The 25,920-nt window shown below is 34.1% G+C and overlaps 1 protein-coding gene across 1 annotated transcript; it reads left to right on the top strand.

Annotated features, from left to right (window-relative positions):
- The first annotated feature begins 194 nt into the window (after positions 1 to 194).
- Positions 195 to 15,548, top strand: LOC132741535 (putative ferric-chelate reductase 1). The gene is made up of 12 exons (XM_060729726.1): positions 195 to 359; positions 2,228 to 2,410; positions 3,165 to 3,263; positions 8,260 to 8,446; positions 9,559 to 9,672; positions 11,246 to 11,364; positions 12,037 to 12,123; positions 12,374 to 12,445; positions 13,038 to 13,137; positions 13,427 to 13,567; positions 14,077 to 14,147; positions 15,013 to 15,548. The coding sequence occupies exons 1-12, from the start codon at positions 252 to 254 to the stop codon at positions 15,109 to 15,111; spliced, it is 1,380 nt and encodes a 459-aa protein (XP_060585709.1). The 5' UTR covers positions 195 to 251; the 3' UTR covers positions 15,112 to 15,548.
- Positions 15,549 to 25,920: the final 10,372 nt, after the last annotated feature.

Genomic DNA, 25,920 nt, shown 5'->3' with positions numbered 1-25,920 from the left:
GAGATCGTGAATTCGTGAAGTTGAAATAATAAATTCATTAAGTTGAAAGCGTGAATTCCTGAATTCCGTGCGTTGAAAACTTATATCGGAAATTCATGAAGTTGAAATGTCCCCACCGGTCTTTCGTAGATACATGCACGTTTGATTTATACATACTTCAAATTATATGGTTCCCTTATAGAATTTGAACAGAAAGTTTGAATATCTTACTATTTAAGTAAGTGCATGAGAATGTGTTAGTTTGTTATTTTATGTCGACAATAATGATCAGGAAATATCTCGTGTTCCAGAACGAAATGAGTTATGTTATCTCCCTCACGTGCATTTTAATAGTGGGTATCACTTTAAGTGAGGCAGCGGTAAGAACATTTTTGATTGATATATTAATTTATGTTTGTACATTTTTTGCTGTAAAATCAAAATAATAAGAGGATATTTTTTCGTTTGAGTGAAATATGGAATATATTTTCACGAAACATGATAAAATGCCACATATTTTCACGAGCCGGGACGGCGAGTGAAAATATGTGGCATTTTATCATGTTGAGTGAAAATATATACCATATTTCACGAAAAACGAAAAAATAACCTTTTTATTTAATTTCATTATCAAAGAAAAATGGTTACAAACCCTATTGCTTGCTACGCAACTGCAATTGTACAGCGCGCAGTAATATATTATTGCGTCTTGTTTTGCACGCGATATATTTGGCGCTACATTGTGACGTCACGTAAACAACTGTTTAAACGTCTGTATAGCGTTAATAACTGAATTTAAGATATTGGTGTTCGGATTAATTTTCTTAGTTAGACCATTTTCTATCATTCTAGATAGTTTTCAAAGCAAAATTCAACAAAAAGTTGTTTTTTATTTATCAGATTTTTCAAACAAAATGGCGAAAGAAGTCCCTTAAAATAAATATGAGTTTTAACTCCGCCCACTTTCATATTTATTTCATATTTATTTTTAAAAAATATGAAATATATTTGACTGATATAGCACCATATTTCATGGATAAAATTAAATAATTATGTTTATATAGACTTTTTCGTAATATTTTTCTATACCTCTGTTTCATTTTACCGGTTACACAAGTAATTAAAACGTATATTTAACAGTTATGATTAAATGAAAAATGCAGTGTTTTCAAATACCTATAAAATTGTTCAAAGTATCATCAAAATACTGTCTTAAAGATTTCGGTAGTGTTTTAAAGTACTTGTCTCCATTTTCTTTTTTTATACTACTTGACACACAAAAAATATGTGCATTGGTAACCTTAGCTATATTCCGGTATCCGGAATATGTACCACGTGTTCCACCTCATATTTTATAATCTGAATCGCATCGGTATGACCAATAATGAAAGAAATATTTTTTCAAATATATATTAATATGATTTTATACGAGAGTTTACGCTACTTACCGATTTTTTTATACATTTTTCATTTTTTTATGGACTATGTTAATCATATTTAATTATCTTTCTACCACAGACTTTCAGTGTGTGAAATAGAGGATATTTGTTTAGTTCAGTGTAAGATCGGAATATATTTCACCGAGTGAGCACCAAAAGGTATATTTCACGAGTGGCGCAGCCACGAGTGAAATATGAACTTTTGGTGTTCACAAGGTGAAATATATTTCGATCTTACACTGAACTAAATAAATTTTCTTTTTATTATATGCAAAAAACGTTGTAAAAAGGCATTAAACCTATCACTGAATGAAAAGTGCGCCAAATAATAATACAACGTGACGTCATTTACGACGTCACGGCATTAATATGGTACCCAGTACTGTGTACGCTGGTATTTCACTGAAACAACGTAAGGGGTTTAAATTCAAAACAGTGAAATTATCAAAGTGGTAATTTCACTGTTTCAAACAGTGAAATTACCAGTTTTATATCACTAATATATTTCTATAAACCACCGAAAAGCATGTAATAAAGAGAGATAAAAAAAGACTGAAAAGTACAATTATTTCATCTTGGTCAATATATAGAATGCCTAAAAAGTTGTTTTTTCATGTTCATGTCGTATAGTTATTGTTGCTTTTTTTCATGTTCATGCCATATAGTTATTGGGGTTTCTTTTCATGTTCATGATGTATAATTATACTAAACATTGTTTCATTGTGTCTTCATCATGGTTATATTTGTCACACGGGGATAGCCTGTGTTTCACCTTACATAATATTTACCTACATTTTATTTTTCTATAGACAGTACAGAAAGACAGCGAGTGCGGCAAGACGGTTGGATGTTTTCACGATTGCTCGGGCGTCACGTGTAGTTTTCTTCTCACGTGGATAGAGAAGGGAAGTGACATAGAGCTGACGCTAACATGCGCGAGAAGCGAGACAGATCCTTACTGTGCCATAGGTCTTTCAGATGACACGGAAATGGTAACTTAAAATAGCATAACTCTTGAAGTCAATTGAATGACATTTTACTAAGGATATTGTACTTTTTCAAGTAGGAAACTTTGTACACGAAGTGTTTCCAGACAAAAGGTGAACCTACAAAGTCTCAACGAGACTTAAACACTGTTGTTAGAACTTAAAATCCTTATTACTTGAATGGTCCATAATCATGAATAATGAATATTATATTTTTATAGCTAAGTAACCGTGAATGTAACAAAGCGTGATATTTCGGTTACTGAAAGACTTTTAAACATATGAATCCAACATGACTGCTATTTCTAATGTGTATTTTTCCAGCATAAAGATTCGGTTTCCTCGTCGAAAAATCTGATCATGATGAATATATTTTATATTATTTATATATATAAATAAATTATAGAAATACAGCATACCAGTTCAAATAATTGATAATGGATTATTCCTTAACTGTCAAATTTAAGAAAAACTATTCCAAAATAATGTTACGTGTTTTGAAAATAAATATACATGTATTGCTATTTAATGTAACTGAAATCTTGCCAAGTGGTTAAAACATAGGACTAGTCATCTCAGAATTTACACGTGGGTTCAAACCCCGCAATGGACAAGCTCGTTGTTTCCTTGAGCAAGAAAGTTTACGTAGTATATGTTTTGTATTGGTTGGTTACAGAAAATCATTCATGTGTGTATTTAGGCTTATATTGTAGCTTCTTACACAATCAGATTAAAATAAATTCTGTATAAACTAATACAGGGCGATGACAGTGTGTTTGAATGTCTCTCCACTAGTGGAACATCTAATATCTACGTCTCGCACAATTCGGACGACAAAAATAACATACGACTAGATCAGGTATATTTTTACATAATTTTTTTTCTTACTGTGTCATATAAAATCTGTTGACACCGTGCATGATTAGGGAAGTAATCAAACCACAAGTAAGATTTATAATCTACCCATGACCTACAGGCTTTTATAAATAGCATGATATGTCACAGTTCAAATGGATTATTTTAACAATGTAGGAATAATGTCATGTTGTGTGCATGGCACGTGCAATTTTCATTGTAGAACTAAAATCACAGCTCGTTTTGTTCACAGTGCGGATAAAGATATCTTTAATTAAAGAAAAACAAATATTATGGAACAATATGTGATTTACTTAAGTAGATATAAAGATTGAGTTTTTATACATAGCATTGTTTGTCTTTCAAGTATAGTTAAAATAAGTTAGTCTTTTGATTGGGTCTTACTTGAATCTTAATAGCAAAAGAGCAAAAGAAAAGCATTTCAAATAGAAAAAGAGAATTGTATGTGAGAAGTTAGCAGTTAACAGTGAGCTAAGCAAAAAGGCATTACGATTTATATTGGGAAATCAATGATCTGCTGTTATGCTCAGCTGGGTAAGCAATCTAGCAGAGCATTCCAAAATAAAGTGTAGAAATGCTTTGCTCGTATGCTCAGCTGGGTAAGCAATCTAGCAGGCCATTACTAAATATAGTGTAAAAATGCTCTGCTGGTATGCTCAGCTGGCTAGGCAATCTAGCGGGGCGTTCCAAAATATAGCGTAAAAATGCTCTGCTGGTATGCTCAGCTGGCTAGGCAATCTAGCAGGACATTCCTAAATATAGTGTTAAAAATACTCTGCTGTTATACTCAGCTGGCTAAACAATCTAGCGGGGCATTCCAAAATATAGCGTAAAAAGCTCTGCTGTTATGCTCAGCTGGCTAAGCAATCTAGCGGGACATTCCAAAATATAGTGTAAAAATGCTCTGCTGTTATGCTCAGCTGGCTAGGCAATCTAGAAGGGCATTCCTAAATATAGTGTTAAAAATGCTCAGCTGGCTAGGCAATCCAGCAGAGCATTCCTAAATATAGTGTAAAAATGCTCTGTTGGCAAGCTCAGCTGGCTAAGCAATCTAGCAGAGCGTTCCAAAATATAGTGCGAAAAATGCTCTGCTGGTATGCTCAGCTAGCTAAGCAATCTAGCAGGGCATTCCTAAATATAGTGTTAAAAATGCTCAGCTGGCTAGGCAATCCAGCAAAGCATTCTGAAAATTAGTGTAAAAATGTTCTGCCGGAATGCTGAGCTGTCCAGGCAAACTAGCAGGGCATTCTTAAATAAAGTATAAATTTCGTTGGACTGCAACTGATTATTTGGCACTCGTAGACTTTCTGAAATATTTAGTGCCAATGCAGATAATGACATTTTTTACTTCTACGGGACCCTCAAGTGTCTATTTCTTTGGTCTCCGACTGATTCTGGGACTTCTTTTACTTCAAAAGGACCCTCCTGAGTCTATTTCGTTGGTCTGCGACTGATTCTGAGTCACTCGCAGACTTTCAGGAATTTTGGTGTCAATGCAGAAAATGATATTTCTGACTTATTGGGACCTTTCTGAATCCATTTTTTTGGTCTGCGACTGATTCTGAGGCACTCACAGACTTTCAGGAATTTTTGATGTCAAGGCAGATAATGACATTTTTTACTTCTAGGGACCATCCAGGGTCCAATTTTTTTGTCTGCGACTTAATCTTGGACAGTCACAGACTTTCAGGAATTGTTGGTGCCAATAGAGATAATTACAATTTATGACATTTTTGACCATCCAGAGTCTATTTCGTTGGTCTGCGACTGATTATTGGGCACTTGCAGACTTTCAGGAATTTTTGGTGCTAATGCAGATAATGACATTTTAGGGTAAAAATGCTCTGCTTATGACTAAGGGGTCCGTAAAAGTAAAAAAGTCATGATCTGCAATGGCACTAAACATCCTGAAAGTCTGCGAGTCTCAAGGAATCAGTCGCAGACCCAAGAAATGTACTCTGGCGGTTCCCTAAAAGTCAGAAATGTCATTATCTCCATTGGCATCAAAATTCCTGAAAGTCTGCAAGGGTCCAAAAATCAGTCGCAGACCAGCGAAATGAACTCTGGTGGGTCGCTAGAAGTCAAAAATGTCATTATCTCCATTGGCACCAGAGATTCCTGAAAGTCTGCGAATGTCCCAGAATCAGTCGCAGACCATAAAAATGGACTCTGGCGGGTCCCTAGAAGTAAAAATTGCCATCATCTCTATTGGCACCAAACTTTCCTGAAAGTCTGCGAGTGTCCAACAATACGCTGCAGGCCAATGAAATGGACTCTTAAAGGTCCCTAGAAGTCAGAAATATGATTATTTCCATTGGCACCAACCATTCCTGAAAGTCTGCGAATGTCCAAGAATCAGTCGCAGACGACCAAAATGGACTCTTGAGGGTCCCTAGAAGTCTTAATTGTCAATATCAGCATTGGCACCAAAATTCCTGAAAGTCTGCGAGTGTCATTAAAAATGTCGCAGGACAATGAAATAGTCTCTTAAAGGTCCTTAGAAGTCAAAAATATCATTATTTCTATTGGCACCGAAAATTCCTGAAAGTCTGCGAGTGAGATTGCCTAGCCAGCTGAGCATTCCACCAGAGCATTTTTTCACTATATTACGGAATGCTCTGCTATAGTGCCTAGCCAGCTGAGCATTCCAGCAGAGCATTTTTACACTATATCTAGTAATGCTCTGCTAGATTGCCTAGCCAGCTGAGCATTCCACCAGAGCATTTTTTCACTATATTAAGGAATGCTCTGCTATAGTGCCTAGCCAGCTGAGCATTCCTGCAGAGCATTTTAACACTTTATTTAGTAATGCCCTGCTAGATTGTCTAGCCAGCTTAGCTTTCCAGCAGAGCATTTTTACACTATATTTCGTAATGCTCTGCTAGATTGCCTAGCAGCTTAGCATTCCACCAGAGCATTTTTACACTATATTTAGGAATGCCCTGCTAGATTGCCTAGCCAGCTTAGCATTCAAGCAGAGCATTTTTAAACTATATTTAGTAATGCCCTGCTAGATTGTCTAGCCAGGTTAGCATTCCAGAAAAGCATTTGTTCACTATATTTAGTAATGCTCTGCTATATTGCCTAGCCAGCTTAGCATTCCAGCAGAGCATTTTTACACTGTATTTAGTAATGTCCTGCTAGATTGCCCAGCCAGCTTAGCATTCCAGCAGAGCATTTTTACACTATATTTAGTTATGCTCTGCTAGATTGCCTAGCCAGCTAAGCAATCCAGCAGAGCATTTTTACACTATATCTAGTAATGCTCTGCTAGATTGCTTAGCCAGCTGAGCATTCCACCAGAGCATTTTTTCACTATATTAAGGAATGCTCTGCTATAGTGCCTAGCCAGCTGAGCATTCATGCAGAGCATTTTAACACTTTATTTAGTAATGCCCTGCTAGATTGCCTAGCCAGCTTAGCTTTCCAGCAGAGCATTTTTACACAATATTTCGTAATGCTCTGCTAGATTGCCTAGCAGCTTAGCATTCCACCAGAGCATTTTTACACTATATTTAGGAATGCCCTGCTAGATTGCCTAGCCAGCTGAGCATTCCAGCAGAGCATTTTTACACTATATTGAGGAATGCACTGCTAGATTGTCTAGTCAGCTAAGCATTCAAGCAAAGCAGTTTTACACTATATTTAGGAAAACCCTGCTAGATTGCCTACCCAGCTTAGCATTCCAGCAGAGCATTTTTACACTATATTTAGTAATGCCCTGCTAGATTGCCTAGCCAGCTTAGCATTCCAGAAAAGCATTTGTTCACTATATTTAGTAATGCTCTGCTAGATTGCCAAGCCAGCTTAGCATTCCAACAGAGCATTTTTACACTGTATTTAGTAATGTCCTGCTAGATTGCCTAGCCAGCTTAGCATTCCAGCAGAGCATTTTTACACTATATTTAGTAATGCTCTGCTAGATTGCCTAGCCAGCTTAGCATTCCAGCAGAGCATTTTTTCACTATATTTAGGAATGCCCTGCTAGATTGCCTAGCCAGCTTAGCATTCCAGCAGAGCATTTTTACATTATATTTAGTTATGCTCTGCTAGATTGCCTAGCCAGCTTAGCATTTCAGAATAGCATTTGTACACTATATTTAGTAATGTCCTGCTAGATTGCCTAACCAGCTAAGCATTCCAGTAGAGCATTTTTACACTATATTTAGTAATGCCCTGCTAGATTGCCTAGCCAGCTTAGCATTCCAGCAGAGCATTTTCTCACTATATTTAGTAATGCCCTGCTAGATTGCATAGCCAGCTGAGCATTCCAGCAGAGCATTTTTACGCTATATTTAGTAATGCCCTGCTAGATTGCCTAGCCAGCTTAGCATTCCAGCAGAGCATTTTCTCACTATATTTAGTAATGCACTGCTAGATTGCATAGCCAGCTTAGCTAGCCAGCTGAGCATTCCAGCAGAGCATTTTTTCACTAAAGCTAGGAATGCTCTGCTAGATTGCCAAGACAGCTGAGTATTGCAGCAGAGCATTTTAACACTATATTTAGGAATGCCCTGCTAGATGCCCAAAACAGCTGAGCATTACAGCAGATCATTACCTTCCCTATATAAATTGAAATGCCTTTTTGCTTAGCTCACTGTTCACTGCTAACTTCTCACAGAATTCAGTTTGGTGATTCTACTAATTTTAATTTATATATGGGGTTTATATAGCGGGTTTGACAAAATCACAACGGAAAAAAATCTCTCCCAAGGAAGATACCGCCCTGTTCTCATTTCGGGCGCTTTCTTTTAACATATTTCTAGAAATAAACCGACCAATTACGGTTCAACTTCAAGGTATTGAAATGTTATTTATTCAAAACATTACATTAGAATAGGTGGCTGATATAACTTTTATATTTAAATAAAATTAAACTCTGCTAAACATTTGTTATACTTTCGATAACATATATTTATGAAATCCCATTCTTATATTGAAATCTAATGAAAGCCATTTCTTTTAATCAATATCAACAGAACCAGTACGGATTGTCTGCTATCAATACATCATATAGTAACGGGCAGTTGAAATGTTCGTTTTTGAGACGTAAAACCTTCAATACGGTAACAGGCCGCAAGAAACGTGCTGCTCCCAGTGCAAGTAACTTCTTCGACATGGACACAGACTGGTATTTACTGTATGCTCATGGACCAAACGTTGGAGGTAAATAATGTACTAACTACACGTAGTTGACTGTATAATTAAAGCATACATTCACAAAAGTTTTTCAAAGACTTAGTGTTGACTGGCGGAGGCTGGTTAAAGTTGTGCTGGATATCGGCGTTTTTCGAAAGTTTTGAAATTCTGTTGTAAGTTGTGATCATTTAAAAAAGGTCCCAATACAGGCTTAAGATTTCAGAGAGGTTTTGTAAACACAGTTGACAAACCTCTCCTGGGGCGCATGTCACCTTCGCAGAACACTTGTCTCGCGGCGGCCGACGGACATAAATACGCGGCAATAAAATAACAGAGTGGAATTTTCAGGACTGTAGAAGTGCAACTATAGTGTACAGTTTGTTTATTGGCCTGTTTTGTATTCCACACTTCCATTCCTTTCTCGTTCCTGTATATCTCATTTAAACTGCAACAAAATACACAAAAGGATATAGGATATAGGATGTGACCAATTAATGCATTTTTATGATACATGTATATCCAAAATTTCCAGGAAAACAATATGACGCTAAACATTTTAGGTAGGATTTTAACTGTTTAGCATGTTACATTTGCTTTTGAGGAAATATATCAGCATACTTCTTTTAGACAGGCACTTTGACGTCATTCTTTTACAATAAAAGGCAGTAAATACAAAACGTATATAGCTCTATACAATTTAACAACATAATAAGGAAAATTACACATAAGTAAACGTAACTTGGTTGTGACAAATATAATTACAATGTACTTGCTTTAACAAAAGGTCGTCTGCGTCAAGAGAAAAAAATAACGCTGACAATAGCTAGTATATGCTGACTCACACTGACAAACGCTGTCAACGGCTAGTACACACTAACGTTATGGAACGCCTTTGTCAAACGCCAGCAAACGCTGGCAAATCGTATATAGCTTGTACCATGAATACAGCTTTAGGTAATTACCACTGCACTATGTGGAATCAATCCACAGTTATTTAGCTTAGATGATACTGTAAGCACAAGTGACTTTGTCTTGAGTGGAGAGTTAGTCAAAATGGTGCAGGGTTTATGTTTATTAATTTAAGTTAATTTATGTTTGAAGAGTTAATATGAAATACGAAAAATGTTTTTACTTTGCAGGAGCTATCCGCTATCACACGTCACCACCGCTTGTATCCACGGCAAAAGCAGATTTTCAAAGCACAGTCGACATCAGCGCTACCGCTATAAAACGACCACTTGTTAAAGCCCATGGTAAGACATAAATCAATATAGAATAATATTTTAATATAAATAAATTGTCTACAATACACGCCCTTTATGGAATGAAATCAGATTTTGTTAAAGGGCAATTGCAACTTCTCGGGGCTTTTCGTCTGTCATAAAAGCCGATCATTCCGATTGGTATGAGGGTGTTTGATTATTAAAAATGAAATTTCGCGATATGTACAAGGAATAGCGAACTGGAGAAGTTCGCAATGCAAACATATTCAAATGATTTATCTTATTCGTCAATTAATCGCGCTCGTCGTTTTTTGTTTTATTAATCTTGTGGGTTATTATGTATGTTTCTGTTGTACCTATAAATAGAATGATGACCTTAACATTGTGAAAGTCCGAAAATCTATTTATAGAAGTAGTTTTAGTTTAACGAAACGGTCATTCGTGTCGCGCTATGGTAATAAATAACGAACTGGAGAATTTTGCAGGAAATGAAATGCAAACATATTCAAACAATTAATTGCACTCTTTATAAATCTATAGAAAAAAATTAAGTAGGCCATTTTTACGAATTGTTATATCATAGTATTATCATTTTGAAATTGTCTTTTCCGTAGGTCTCTCCGGTTTTCTTTTTTACGGCCCTGATTGCACTTATGACATTTTTACCGTGAATATTTAAATAGACCTAGTTCATAACTTTAAATGTCGCTTTTATTTTGACGTTGTGCGACAGTTAACAGGTCTAGCAGTAGTATACTATAGTTCAAGTCTCTTTAGCTAACACTGTTCTATATTTTGTTTGAAGGCAATCGATTTTATGGTAGTTTGAGTGGAATGTTCATTTGCCGAATATTGTGACATTTTAACAACAGAAACTTTCGTCTGCAATTTTAACATGAGTTGTTATGGGTTTATTGATAGGAATGTAAACACACTGGTGGGTCAGACGAGGTTTTTGAAGTAATTCATTAAAATAGTAGATTGACCTCCCAATAAATCAATTAACAGACTTTGTTCATTTTGACTACTATTTTGTATGTTCCAAAGAAAATACCACATGAACTTGAAATTCTATCAAATAACCAATATTAATGATAATATCCAAAAATACCCCCTATATAATATAAATAAACTTATACCATATAGGGGGTATATTTTGGATATTATAGACCTGTATATTTTGGATATTATCGTTAATATTGATAGAATTTCAAGTTCCTGTGGAAAAAAAAATTTAATATTCTAATCTCTAGCATGCCTACCAAAGTTCATGATGAACAATGTCTTTTGTCTGCCCATTCATAAATGATATACAATTCTGGTAAAAACCAATTAACCATTGAAAAGTATAATTATATAAGAATATCTGGTCATCAGATGTCTACTAGTTCATCTTCACTTGCTGCATTTCTTTCTTGGACGCCCTTTGATGCTTTGCATCAATGCTTTTCTTGTATACATTTATAACGCAAGAAATTTAACCACACAGGGTCTTTATTTTATGTATGCGTTTTTGAGCGTGTGCGTCTGGAGGCGGTTTGCACCAGATCAAGACTTCCGAAAATAGTATGTTTAACAAGACATTTAACTTTTTCATTTTCAGGCATTTTAATGGTGTTTGCCTGGACATTGTTTTCAACACTAGGGGTATTTGCCGCACGTTTCTATAAAACAGCATGGCCAGAACATGTGGAATGGTTCGGTGTTAAACCTTGGTTCACGGTAAGATTATCATGCCGTCAACATAACATATCACAGACAATAATTATTGGTTTGTGGAGCGGAGCTCCAAACGTCTTAAAATCCAGATAAAATGTATACTTATCATATATATCAATAAAACTTAATATCAGCTGTTTTGGAATAAAAAAAAATAAAAAAGGGTGCTGGAAAAAAACCCACATACCTTACTTTAAAATCATTTTTTTATACCATTTCCAATATTTTTATATGATCCTTTTGTACATCGACGCATATTATTCTCCACGATCATGGTCAATATATTAAGTTTTATTGATTGATATGTGCTGGGATCGACAAATATACATTTTATTTGAATTTTAATGCGTTTGGAGCTCCACACCCCATGTGGTTGTGTCATTGACGAGCAGGGAAGGGTGTGTCATAGACGGGCTTGGAAGTGATAATCGGCCCTGAAATAAGTATGTATTTCCTTTGGGCCAAAGCACTACTCTGCCGTGTATCAAATTCTTAAAATAATAATAATAATAATAATAATAATAATAAAGGGGCCTAGAGATATATAGGGGCCTAGAGATTTAGAATTTAGAATATGTGCATATGGTTTGTGAAATATTGACGTACAGACAATAATATGGTTCATTTTAAGATTCACATATGCTTATTGTTCGTGTTCTGTGTTACATATTTCAGATACATAGGACGTGTATGGTGTGCGTGTTAGTTCTTACACTGATATCTTTCATCATGATTTTTGTTGACGTTGGCGGATATGTCACTGTAAGTCCCATTTTCATATACATATATTAATACAGACCAGTTACATTCTTAGACTGAGAAAGGTTTAAACCTATATTTCGTGCATTTTAAGCAAATAAACATATTTCTTTCGTACAGGTATTTAGGATTTTTTTTTTCAAAATTCAAACCATGATTTTGTAAACTACAGTCAAAATATATATAAATTAATTTATACACTTCAACTCTTTATAAGTTTTTTTCTATAATCTTACGTTCTTATATCATTCAGATAGTTGGAACAACCTTCAAGAAGTCACATCCGGTACTTGGAATCATAGTCATGGCTCTTGTCATTCTTAATGTAAGCATACGTTTTTGTCACATCATATTCGCTGCCCTAGTCGTGCGTAATGTAACATCCGGGGCTTTCAATAACTGACATTGTCCTAGCCGTGATTATAGTGAGTATTTATGTATTTGTCACATCTGGTGCAAGGAATCATCTTCACTGTTATGTAAGTGTACGTATTTGTCACATCCGGTTCTTGGAGTCATCTTCACTGTTATGTAAGTGTACGTATTCTTGGAATCATTTTCACTGTTATGTAAGTGTACGTAATAATCACATCAGGTGCTTGGAATAATCCTCACTGTTATGTTAGTGTGCTTGGAATCACTCCACTGTTATGTATATATATAAGTGTATGTATTTGTCTCATCCGGGGCTTTCTATAATCGACATTGTCTTGATTAATGTAAGTGTACACACTTTGGTCTGTTCTCTACTCTCGAATTGAGAATGTAACTCATATTAATTTAATTATCCATAAAGGTGTTTTAGAAAATCACGCATACGGAAGATAAAACACTTAGCTTTCTATTAAAGTTTATTGAAATACTACATGTTTTCAATCTACGTTTTATACTTATCACACATACGTTGTTTGTTTTAGCCTGTCATGGCTTTCTTCCGTCCTAAACCAGGGACAACAAAAAGATTTATTTTCCGAGTGGCTCACACCTTTGTGGGAGTAGCTGGACAGATCATGGCGGGTAAGTAAATAAACTATGTTTTGTTTTCTTAAGTTTTTCTTTCTTTGTAGGAAAGTACATTTTGGAATATAAAATCATAATTATGAAAATAGTATTTGCACTAAAAGTTATAGCCCTTGAGAGTAGAACAAAATAGAAACAAAAACAAAAAGAACAAAAAAATGTTAAAAAATGAAAAGACATGAAAAGTAAAGTTTTGCAATGAACATTTTCATGTCACTTGTGTTCCAGAAAGTGGTAATGATTGACTATATAGGTATATCTAACAATTTCTTTCTTTGTTTTCCAGTTATTAACATGTTCTCTGGAGTCATCTTGAATACTTTAGAAATATCTTCTGCCGCTGTGATATTGTTGGGTGTATTTTGTGGATGGACATTCGTTGTTGAAATCGGTCTTTTACTCTACGATTGGTATTTGAGCCAGAAAAGTAAGATTTTTTTTGTATAACAACAGCCATCCAAGTTATTTATAGTTTATGTCGTAATGTAATGAGCAATTTCCCTGATGGGAGATTAGGTTCATACTAATTTATATGAAATAAGTATTACAAACATTTTACAAGTATTGACCATTCGGTCATGAAATAAGCAAAATAAGTTGTATTCTTCAAATAAGTTTAATATTTAAAAACTCTATCAAAAGACAGAAACCAGTTTAGTTTGCAACAGTTTCGGACATTTCCGATTACCATTTGGTAATCGGCGAGATGTTTTGAACACTAAGAGTTATCATTATGATTATAAAGAGACAAACAATTAAAACGCGGAAGAATACCATTCAGATTATGCCTGGTTGTAAGAGTCCCCGTAAATTTAATAAAAAGGGAATGCAATATTGTAGCTGGCTGTCACTGTACCATCACTTGCAAGGGAAGAAACTCTGTTTAGAATAAATGCCAATAATGTAAGTCTTGTCTCCCCTTCGTTCATTTTGTAGGTAAAAGGACGCACGAGTTTGAGCTCCAGAATTCAGGGAATGCAGTTCCAGGGAAAGATGCTAAAACTAGCGTAAGCATATCTTATCTTGTCTTATACATTTTTTCTCACAAATATTCATGCATAAGGAACATATACACGGAAGTGTTTTACATAGAATGAGTCTGATTTTTTTTAAATGCTTTTTTTCATTGTAAGACAGATTCTCTTAACATAAATGTATAACCTTTATTTTAGTACTTTAACTATCATTCAACTTCAATGATAAGGTCATAAAAACATAATATGTGATGATATAAGATTATACATGTAAGGAAATGAAACAAAAGAACCAAGGTAACCTACCCCAGTCTCACTCTATATCTTTGGTGCAAACATGACACTGTTTAAACTATTTGTTTACTTTCTTAAATACACTAATATATCATAAATTTCATCAATTCCAAGACACATGTAGAGGTCAAATGCTATATAAAAGTATGAAAATTTGTGTAGGGACCATTTATTTAATCATAATAATTAAGACATTTTGTCATAGATGTTCACCTTTAGATATGAGATGATTAAACGTGTATATTTTGTCCGGGACATAGTTTTCACATGCACATGGCACTATAAAACAAATGTTCAATGATCTATAAAACATACTTTATTTAAATACTTTATTATATTACAATATATCTTAATAGACATACATTTAAAGTAAAGCTGTCACGGTGGAAAGAATGGCAAATAAATTCCAACAACAACCGCAATTATTTAGCAAACTGGATAAGTTATTCATGTGCTATATATGTGTGTGTAATTTCTAAAAAATGATGATGTTTCTGCATGAATAAAAAGAAAACTCCGAGCAATAGTTCATCTAAATTTACAATGACCAAGTATATTTCATAGGAATAAATAAAAAAAATGTCCCATGACATATATATTTCAGGACTACAATATGTTGAAGATGGCCATGTTAGGTTTCCACATCGTTGCGCTGACAGCATTTTCAGCAACAGTCTCTGCTCTAATTGGATCAGCGGAATAATAACAACAACAACAACGACGACGATGACGACAAAAACAACAGCAAAACATAACGACATCAAAATCCTCAACAGCAGCGATAACAATAACATATTTCATATTTTTGTTATTCATAAATTTCTTGGACTTTATTCTTAAAATCTACATAAATTAAGATAAAATCGAAGCGTTACTATGGACTGATGATATATAACATCTTTGTAATATAAGAAGATGTGAAGTATTTTGAGGTCATTTTTATTAGGAGGAAAGTTTGTATTTGTCCTAGAACCTTGCAGAGTTGCTTTTTCCTACCTGCCTGTCTCATCTCTGTTGTTTCTCCGATGAAAATGTATTCAATAACTTCATTGCTGGATATGGAAGTTTTTCAAAACTTGCTCTAAAACACGTACACAAAAACAAACCCTATAACAAACAGAGAAACTGATAGCGAACAACATGGATAACAAACAGAGAAACTGATAGCGAACAGCATGTATCCTGATCAGACTGCTGGTCGCATTAAGTTTTGTCATGGCGCGGCTCAATTATCAATAATGATCTAGCTACTAAATTGTGCACTTAAAGAAAGCTATATATATTTTATTATTATACTACATTTTATTCCTAATGCATAATGTGATTGGTGTATTATAATTAATGTCTATTATTGTCATTTAAAACGCAGTTTATGTCAACGCCATAACCCTACATCATACTCTATCATCATTTCTAATTTGGTTACACATAGGCCATTAACCTGCAATTTACTTTTTTCAAAGATCGATTGATTGTCTTAATGATGTTGAATTTGAATCGCGGTTGTTTGACTTAACCAAGCATCAACATAGCTGAAACTCGAATTCCGTCCGCTTTAAGCGACCCATTTATATATTTAATAAGTCTCTCGTTAATGCGGCTATAATATTGCACGCATGAATTTGTGTTATAAATTACTTATGTTGGTATATATACGATCAATGTTTGTGTTACTATTTATATTGTGACACCGACAGTCCACGAAGTGACTGAATGGTTCTCCATATAGGAGCTCGGGACGGAATCGCAGATGGTGGTTAATGCATGTACTTCCATTTAACCAGTCTAGTGTAATTGCTGACGTTTTTCTTTATAAATATCACAATAAATAGTAAGTGATGATGGATATTTGAGCCGCGTCACGACAAAACCAACATAATTGGTTTGCGACCAGCATGGATCCAGACCAACCTGCGCATCCGCGCAGTCTGATCAGGATCCATGCTGTTCGCTATCAGTTTCTCTACTTGCTTTAGGGTTGGTAAGCGAACAGCATGGCTCCTGATCAGACTGCGCGGATGCGCAGGCTGGTCGGGATCCATGCTGGTCGCACACCCATTATGTTGGTTTTGTCGTGACGCGGATCATTTAATAAAAATATGTGAAATTAAATGACTACAGTATAAAACCATTTCGTACCTTATTGCTTTGATTGAAAGATGTCTTGCAATTACATCGCAGGACGCATTTTTACATCAAACGCACACACCACTCAGATACTCACGAAACATGTTTTTCATGTTATTCTCGATGGTGCGAAATGACGCAGATAATAAGAAGTATTCGAATATTTCTTTGATAGTTATTTTTTGTTCGGTTTAGATTCACCATTTGTCGCAAACACATAACTTGCTAAAGAGTGTTATTTTCCTTATAGGTCCACGAAACCAGTGTTTTTGTTCCTGTTACATTGTATTTAAACATTTGTATATGTTTCTATATTATGTAAGACGTGTCTTAACACACAATCAACTCACTCACACTTTACATGCAGAAAAGAGAGACAGACCGACCAACCAATCGATGGACTGTCCGACCGACCGACCAACCAACCAACCAATCGATGGACTTGCCGACTTACTTAATTTACATGTGCGATAACAAGGCCTACTAAAAGAAGTTTTAATTAATTGTTTATTGTACCAATATATCAGTTTGTTTAACAAAACAAGTAATTCATTACATATGACGATAAAAGAAAGTTTACATTTTCCTTCCAAATGTATCAGTTATTTAACATAGTGTTACGGCCGGGCATGATAATATAACTTTACGACGGTAAACTAACTTTTTCTAATTCGTTTTAATGAATTAAGTGTAAGTTTTATATTTCAAAGATTTCTAAAGTAATTTTAGTTCTATCATAGCATTTAATAGCATAGTTTCCACATGCTTTCACTCTGTACACATATATACACATGTAGTACTTGTTGAATATTTTATTATGTCTTCGAAGTTTCATAACTCATTTTTGTGAAGTTTCATACTCTTTATTTTATATAATGTAACCTACAACATACATGTATAGACTGATGTTAAAGATCCTGTATGTTGTAATTAAGGATGTAACAACACGTGAAATTTTATATATGTATATAATTATTCTTCCAAACAATCAAGAATATATTAAATATGTACTGCAAATGTTTATACGCATTATAAGTAATCATTAAAATATATGTATTCATTTCTTATTAAAAAATTGGCTAAGACTTTATCGAAAATGAGTTTCTAATTACCTCCCTTTATTTTCATGAATTGTAAATGCTGTAATATCTTTACAAATAATGCTTTTTGAAACTTACAATATTGACAAATCTTCATTTGAGCATCATATTTATGATATAAAACCATAAAGATTTGAGTTACATGATCTTAATTAAAGGCCCACCAAGCCTCCGAAATGCTATCATTTTTACTTCTCAAAAACTTTTTATTTTTGGTATATTGTTACAGATTAAAAAATAGTTATCACTTGGCTATATAAATGAACTATCATTTGCTCTTTGGCAAATGGTATAAAAATAGTGATTTTGTATAGAAATCAAAGTACTACTTTGTTTACATTTTGCTATATTTACTGCACATTTAAGGCTACATTCGTCGGTTGTTTAACATCTATATAAGATGCTCTAAATTCATTATATGCATTAAAGCATTGTTTAATGCCAAAGAATAAAAAAAGTATAGATTTGAATTTTCTGAGACATAATGTGCCTTTAAATATTTGTATGTTCATGTCTCTCTGAACGTTGGTGGCAAACTTTAATATTTACATTTGGCGCTGAATGGAGGCAGTCCTACGGAACTAATTTTATATTCTTACTTAAGTTGAAAAGAGAACAACTAAAAGGATGTGTTTTATTTAAATGATTAGATAATTCTGAAACGATTAAGTTACAACAAACTGTGGGATTGTCCTCGCCTTATTTATTTTTCATTGTCTTGAAAGAGTTTAGTTTCTTATTCTTTTACTAGTCTCAACTGTTTATTATTGTACTGTTTTGAGTCATTGGTCATTTCACTGTTCATTTCGCTGATTGCGCTGTTTTAATGTTTTCTTTGGCGACTGATCACTGGTCAACAAATTGATTGAGCGGGTATTGGACTCTAACAATAACAAGTGACAATCCCATGTGGAGTTTTACTCTCCTAATATGGTAAAAATGAGAATGAAGCGAAGTAATACAATCTGTCACAAGATATAGGTACAACAATCTTGTCATTTTTATAATATAATTTTATATATTTAAGTTTAACGGCCCAAAATTCGGACATAAGGTTAATGGTTCCAAATTGAAAGGTAGTGAGACAAAATTATGAGAGTTTACGAAAAGTCAAAAACAGAATATACCCTTGCGATTCGTGCAGACCTAGATCAGCCGACACGTCCGTCCCGCTTAACATGGTCGGCACTATTATCCGGTATCCGGTTTCTACATATTCTGACAATTTCTCTAAAAATGATGGATGATCTTTCACTTATTCAGTCATGGACACATCTATTAAAGGTTTATAACATGCTATGGGTACACGATCCTGGGTATACTAGTAATGTCCTTCAACAAGCAACCTTTTCCGTGTAACATCTGTGTCATTCCTGACTTATTTCTAGGACTTTAATGGCTATTTTGCAGTTGACAGGAGTTGGCAGTATGAGACATTTACTGACACTCTTTGGTTTGCCAGAAGGTACATGTCGATTTTTTTGATAAAGCATCTCTTCCTAATCTTGTCGTCGCTCTATGTTATGTCTTGGGCAAAATATTTGCAGGCTTCTCATACGATCTAATAATTGGTGGTTTAGATCTTGAAAGAAAAAAAACCTTGTTCTAACATTGAACTTACGTAATTGAAAATACAGACTTTGAAGCGCGCGCGCGGTTGCATGCGTGCGTGCGTGCGTGCGTGCGTGTGTGTGTGTGTGCGTGTGTGTTTGTTCTAAGCTTAAAAGGGTCCATCAGCCCTTTCAGGCACTGAGGGTACTGACCCCGGGCATGTCGTATATCTTGTCTTTAAATAATATGAAATTGCCAAATGGTGAGCTATTGATTTTGAATGAATGCGCCTAATAGATAATTATATGGTATATTTTCATTCTCTTCGATATACTGTATACATACCTTTGTGATGCACGGGAGGCCAATAAGACAATTATATGCATCATGCTAAAATGTAAAATGTTGATGATGTTAAAACAGGTACAAGTATACCGAATTTGATGTTGTTTTGACCCTGCAAAATCATATCGCCAGGTTGTTGTTTTGTTTTATTTTGTTTGTTGTTGTTGTTTTTTATTAATAAACTCAACAATAACAGAAAAAAACAACAACAGAAAAAGAATGATAACCAAGTTATGTACTACAACTTCAAATGCACAAGAAATAACCATACTTTTATCGGAAAAAAAACGAACAAAACAAAAATAAATACCATTTACCTTGAAACTATAAAACTGTTTACAAACATGCAAACTTTGAAGCGTTATTTTTTTCAAATAAAAATGCCAAACACAGTATATTTATCCATATAAAAACTATGCATTTGAACTTTTGAATGTATTTTGTTTTTAAAAAAGGATTGATATAAGGTTATACATCGGACATTGGTGGATATTGATCTCCTGAGTTGTATATATTTTTCTATAAAATGTTTTAATTAACATGTTTATTTCTTATTCATTAAAGGTCAAGGGGTTATGGATATCTCGGTTGAGTATGGTGTTCTCCCATTATGTTCAACTGACATGTTAATCAAAAATTTTAAAAAAGGAAATATCAGTAACATATGTATTTATCATTAAACTCCAGTGCACGCGTTTCTGTATAGTTACTTTCCGACACTTGTCTCTACCTATATACTCGAAATTCCCATTGATAATCGCTGTCCAGTGTCTGGATAGTTTGTTGAATTAAAGGCCCTAAAAGCCTTACAATCATTGTTATATTTCAAAAGTTTTTTGGTTTCTTTTTTAATTTTTGTTGCCCTCTTATAGTTTCTAGAGATGTTATTCATTGTATGTAAAGCGGAACCATCGTTTGCTTCTTTTCTCTTTTTGCAATTAGTACAATTATAGTGATTTAGTATTTTGTATAGAAGTCAAAATACTACATGTATATTGTTTGTTTACATTTTGCAATCTTTATCATAAGATATTTCACATTCAACACAATTTTCTTCAGCTGATAAGTATCTTATATGTATACTAAATCTCTTATAAAAAAAATAAAACACATATATACCCTTTCTACAGAAGGAAGAAATTAATAGTTTCTAAGGCATTATGTGTCTTTAATTTATTTAGATTGCATGTGTGTTAAATGTCAAAAATAGACTTATACAATTAAGACAATATTCGGTCATCTTCTGCGGTATCTACGGTTTTTTTGCGAACAAATTCCCAATATCAAAATTGATAATATTCGTGAAAATCTATATAAGTGAAGAAAAAAATCACAAAATAATCGCTGCGTCATCAAAATAAAAAGCTCGAGAGTATGAAACAGCGGTCATTGACCCCAGAGTTTTGTTGTAGGCGGGTTCACGGGTTCACGACTTTTGAACCCAGCTTCTTTCTGCGTATATTGACCAGTGATTACCACGAGGAAATGTTGCGTATTAAATGCATGTCTTGATCTATATAACATGGGGGTAAAAGGTTAACATGCGTTGACGTTCGGTTCAAATGTGAAAAGTCTGATTCAGTAAATTGGATTGTTTTGTATTGCGTCAAAGGTGACTTTTTAATTGAACGGTTTTTCATGAGATGATTATACTCACACAAGGTGAAAGGAGGGTTAAATAAAGTTCATGCCATAGAATGTTTGTGGATTTGTTTTTTTGTTGTTTTTTTTTCATTTATGAATATTATAGATATTAAGATATACTTTATTTTCTTAAGCAAATGACCGTCAAGCTCATGCAATAGAGATTTGCATTAAAAATATAGATCTACATACTGGTTCTTTTTAATATAATAAAAATAAATAAAAATGAATAAAAAAATAATAAATTAAAAATTAATAAATAAGCATTTGTCGCATATGTATAGATTCGCATTTTTTGTTATATAATCATGGAAGAAAAACAACATTCATCATGCACATAATTCACGCAAATCTTATAATAAAACCATATACCATAAATAGTATGTATTAAATGTATATAAAATTTCTGATCGGATGATGGTTTATATTAGAACAAGTATTATAAATAAATTACATATAAGGACCGACCTCTAAACTGTGAAATGATTTCAAACTCTTCACAATACTTTTGCATTCTGTACTAGGGCACATGGATTTAAATATGGACTGTATATATGTAAAAGATCCATATTTAAATTCATGCAGAAATATGTCTTTTCCTTGCAACTGGTCTGTCTTTCATCTGGACATACGCATTCATAATTTTAAGAAAACGATTCAGATCATGTCCTGACAGACTAGCGAACAGTGCACGCGTACCGGGTGATCTTAGTCTGCATTGGTGGTATAGGTATAGAATCAGTTGCGGTCAGCAGGGTAAGGTTAAAACAATGCAACATCATGAAATTCTTACCGAAGGATAAAGTCATGTTTTAACAGTTCAGTGATCCTACAGAAATCTTGTATATTGATTTCGTTCAGAGCTGGTATGAACTGTAGCTGACCCTAGCATTTTATTTCCAATAACAAAAATATATGTAAAAATTACACATCGCAAAGCTTTGGATTCAAGCAAGCAGATTTATTCAATTCTATATAGAAAACCTAGTGTAAGAAAGTCCTTGAGCTGATGTAAAAAAATGTTTTAATTTCAAAAGAATTGTTAGTTATTTTTTTAAGTCGATGAGGTTCTAGTTTCCCATGCATCTGTGCGAAAAAACGTGCATTCAAACATGAGTTGGCATCTTGAAGTGTATTCCCATATTGAACGCTGAAGTATCCTTTGCGCCTCATAATATTTTAAATTGAAATTTTAAATGGATAAAGGAATCAAAACTATTAATTTTGATGAAGTTTTATTCAATATTCGTCTTCGAACACATAGAAGAGGTGTTATTGCATTGCTATGTAACACCGCAAAACGTCCGTACCGCAAAACGTACGTATATGAACGTTTTGCGGCGCATATCGTCCACATTTTTCTGACGTACATTTTGCGGCAAAAAGGCATGGTCCTGCCGCATAACGTCCATATTTTAAAGTTTATATAATTTTCGTTAATTTTGACCAGTTATTATCAGGTGTTATTGAGTGTTAATTTTAGTTCACCTGAGTATGCGCCTGTCTGTCTGTCCGTCCAAATTTAGCTTGTAACAACTCTAGCATCCACATACCCTAAGCAATATGTCCAGAGTTATCTGCCCTTGAATTACAATATCTGTTATATTTCACATTGTTACCACTCCAACGCTTTCATTTCTTCTTCAATCTTGACAATTTTCAACAGAATATCTATGACCATAAAAATCTCATCAAAGTTAGATTATAGGCTAAATCTAACAAAAAAAAAACAACAAAAAACGCACTTTATTTCACCTTGTTAGTGCTTTCGTTTCTTCTCCATTCTTAATTTTTTTATACAGAATATGTATAACAATAAGTCTCGATTAAGTTCATTTATGAGCTAAAACGACTGAATATGTCAAGAGTTATTTGCCTTTGAATAATAAAAATAAAGACATATTTTAAAGTCAAATTATTTAGTTGTGATAAAACTGCAATTTCTTTGATGTCATTCATACATTTATGACCGGACGGACATCGTGAATAGTTCAACTATAATATTGACCTTGAAATGACCTTGACCTCAAGGTCACTTTTGAATTTTGCTTAAATTACCACATCTTTCTCATTTACAGATATAAAGATATTGATGATGATTTCAGACGTAGAATTGAGTACTGATATCAGTTACCCAGATTCTGACCAAGTACATGAAATGTACTTGCTTTTAATTTGTAAAATTCAATGTTATCTACCCTTGTCATCTGGAGCCTTTATAGACAGGTGGGCGATATAAAGCGACCATGACCTTTTGCTTTGTTCAAATATAAAATTACATTGTTCAATTATAAAATTACATTATGGCATTCAAACAAAACGATTTACACTCTTGCTCAAATATGACTAGGCGGCTAAAGCCCCTCCCCCATCACAACAATAGCTCGCACACTCAGATATGACAAGGCGGCTAAAATCTCCCTCCCTCCTCGATAAAAGCTCTCTCTCTCTCTCTCTCTCTCTCTCTCTCTCTCTCTCTCTCTCTCTCTCTCTCTCTCTCTCTCTCTCTCTCTCTCTCTCTCTCTCAAATATGACTAGGCGGCTAAAAGCAACCTCATCCCCACCACCGCCCCCGCGACAAAAGCTCTCTTGCTCAATTATGACTAGGCGACTTAAAGATCCCATCTTCATGACAATATAGCTCTCTCGCTCAAATATGACTACGCTGTCAAAAGCCCTCATTCATCCCCTGTAAAAATGAACGATAGAACCAAACCTCCATAGTCAACAAGAACACAAAAAATCATCCCCACTTCTTGATGCAATTATATGAAATGTTTTTGTCCAAAGCAAAGCTTAATTTTAATATTTTTGTCATTCACTTAGTCAAATCTCCGGTTCGTCCGTCCGTATAGCCGTCCTTTTCTGAATGTCTATAAGATTACATTTATTTCAATATCATCGTTTTTATATCTCTGCTGCTGCTGCTGCTTGGTTTCATTTCAAAAAAAAATCTATACGAAAAACATCCTCGGTTAAAGCATATTTCTTTTTTTTTTAAATAAAAAAAAGTCAGAATATATAGGATCACAAAAATATGGCACTTTAATGTTTATTTCTTCATATCTTTACCTGAAACTATATGAAAGTGACAGAACCAATAAAAATATATATTAATACAGAAAAAATGGACGATATGCGGCGCAAAGGCACACTCTCGCCGCAAAACGTACCAAGTACGATATGCACTTAAAACGTCCACATGTGTACGATATGCGCCGCAAAACGTCCACACGCGTACGTTTTGCGGTACGAACGTTTTGCAGTGTTACATTGCTATGCTAACTGAAACATGTGTCAGGTACCAGTCCGATTTGCAAAACTTTTTAAGTCCATCAAGCCCGTCCAAAAGATATTATCCTTTATATTGGCAGCAACAGCTATTTTTTTCTCCATGATGCATATATCAGGATAACAGTCTCATTGGCCTCCCGTTTATCAAAATAGTATACATGTATATCACAAAAAAACATTTATGTATATATTTAGTTAGAACCATTCAAATAATTACTGAATTAAAAATTAACAGGTCACCTTTAAGCAAGTTAAAACCTCTAATGACAAGAATAGTCGTTTCTCTCAGTGCCTAAAAGGGCAGTTTGACCCTCATTTAGTATAGATACATACGTACGTAGTACAATACTTGCATGCATGCATGCATGCATGCATGCCTGCCTGCCTGCCTGCCTGCCTGCCTGTCTGCTTACCTACCTACCTACCTACCAACCTACCTACATACATACATACTGGATATGTGGGATGCAAGAACAATGTTAAAAGAAGAAAAAATGTCAGCGCTTCTGGGGTTTGAACCAATGGCCCTAATTTACAATGCAGTTGACAGTAATTTTATCCTACTTGGATACTCTTAATAGTCGAGGTTATACATTAGGATGGTCATTCCTTAAAGCAGCTTATTAAAAACCCTGAAATAAATTTTCTTTTATAAACATAGGATATTTTTCTAAATAAGGAGCTTTAAAATAAAAAAAAAGTGTAGCTAAATTGAACGTCAAATTTTACATAAAAATTATCATTTTCTTTCCATTTTTCAAACATTTGTCGGCGACGCCATGTTCCAAAACGGGCTTTGGTGGTCAAGTCGTACAAAAAATAGGGAAAACTCTTGGAATACATTCAACGCAATCTAATCAACTTTTTACATGCCAATTTTTAAAGACGCTACTCGAAAGTTCGCAAAGTGTCGCGTCCTACCTTAATACTAAAAATGCTAATATTTTGTATACCGGAAGCAACGGACGTTAAACGTGATAAATCACGGAATTAAACAATTTATTAATATTTATTTTAATCATTTTTAGTGCATGGGTTTGACATTGCAACACAAGCAACACCCTTCAAAAGTCAAGTTTTGGTCTTGTTTCAAAGTCATTTTATTCGGGTGATAAGCATATTACATGTTTAATCATTTATTAGAATCATTTGAAACGCTAATTTGGTTATGTGCCATCCGATTAATTTAATGTAGCAGATGCTATCTTATACGGAAAAATATCATTTTTGAGGCTTAAAGAAAATTTTTAGAGGAAGACGGGAAATACATAATTACATATATCAAAAAGTAACAAAGAGTAGTTGGAATATTTATAGACAGTTTAACTGACTTTTTTAACCTCCTTTTTATATCATACTTTAAAAAAACCCATTAAATATAGCTCCTTGTTTGCATAATTTATACAGTTTGTAACATTATCTTCACATAAAGGTTTTGATTTATAAACCTT

The sequence above is a fragment of the Ruditapes philippinarum genome, unplaced genomic scaffold (assembly GCF_026571515.1).
Source record: "Ruditapes philippinarum isolate M1 unplaced genomic scaffold, ASM2657151v2 ctg6284_1_1_1_1, whole genome shotgun sequence".
Lineage (NCBI taxonomy): Eukaryota > Metazoa > Mollusca > Bivalvia > Venerida > Veneridae > Ruditapes > Ruditapes philippinarum.
The sequence above is the reverse complement of the archived record's forward strand: the minus strand, read 5'-3'. Positions and strand labels throughout refer to the sequence as shown.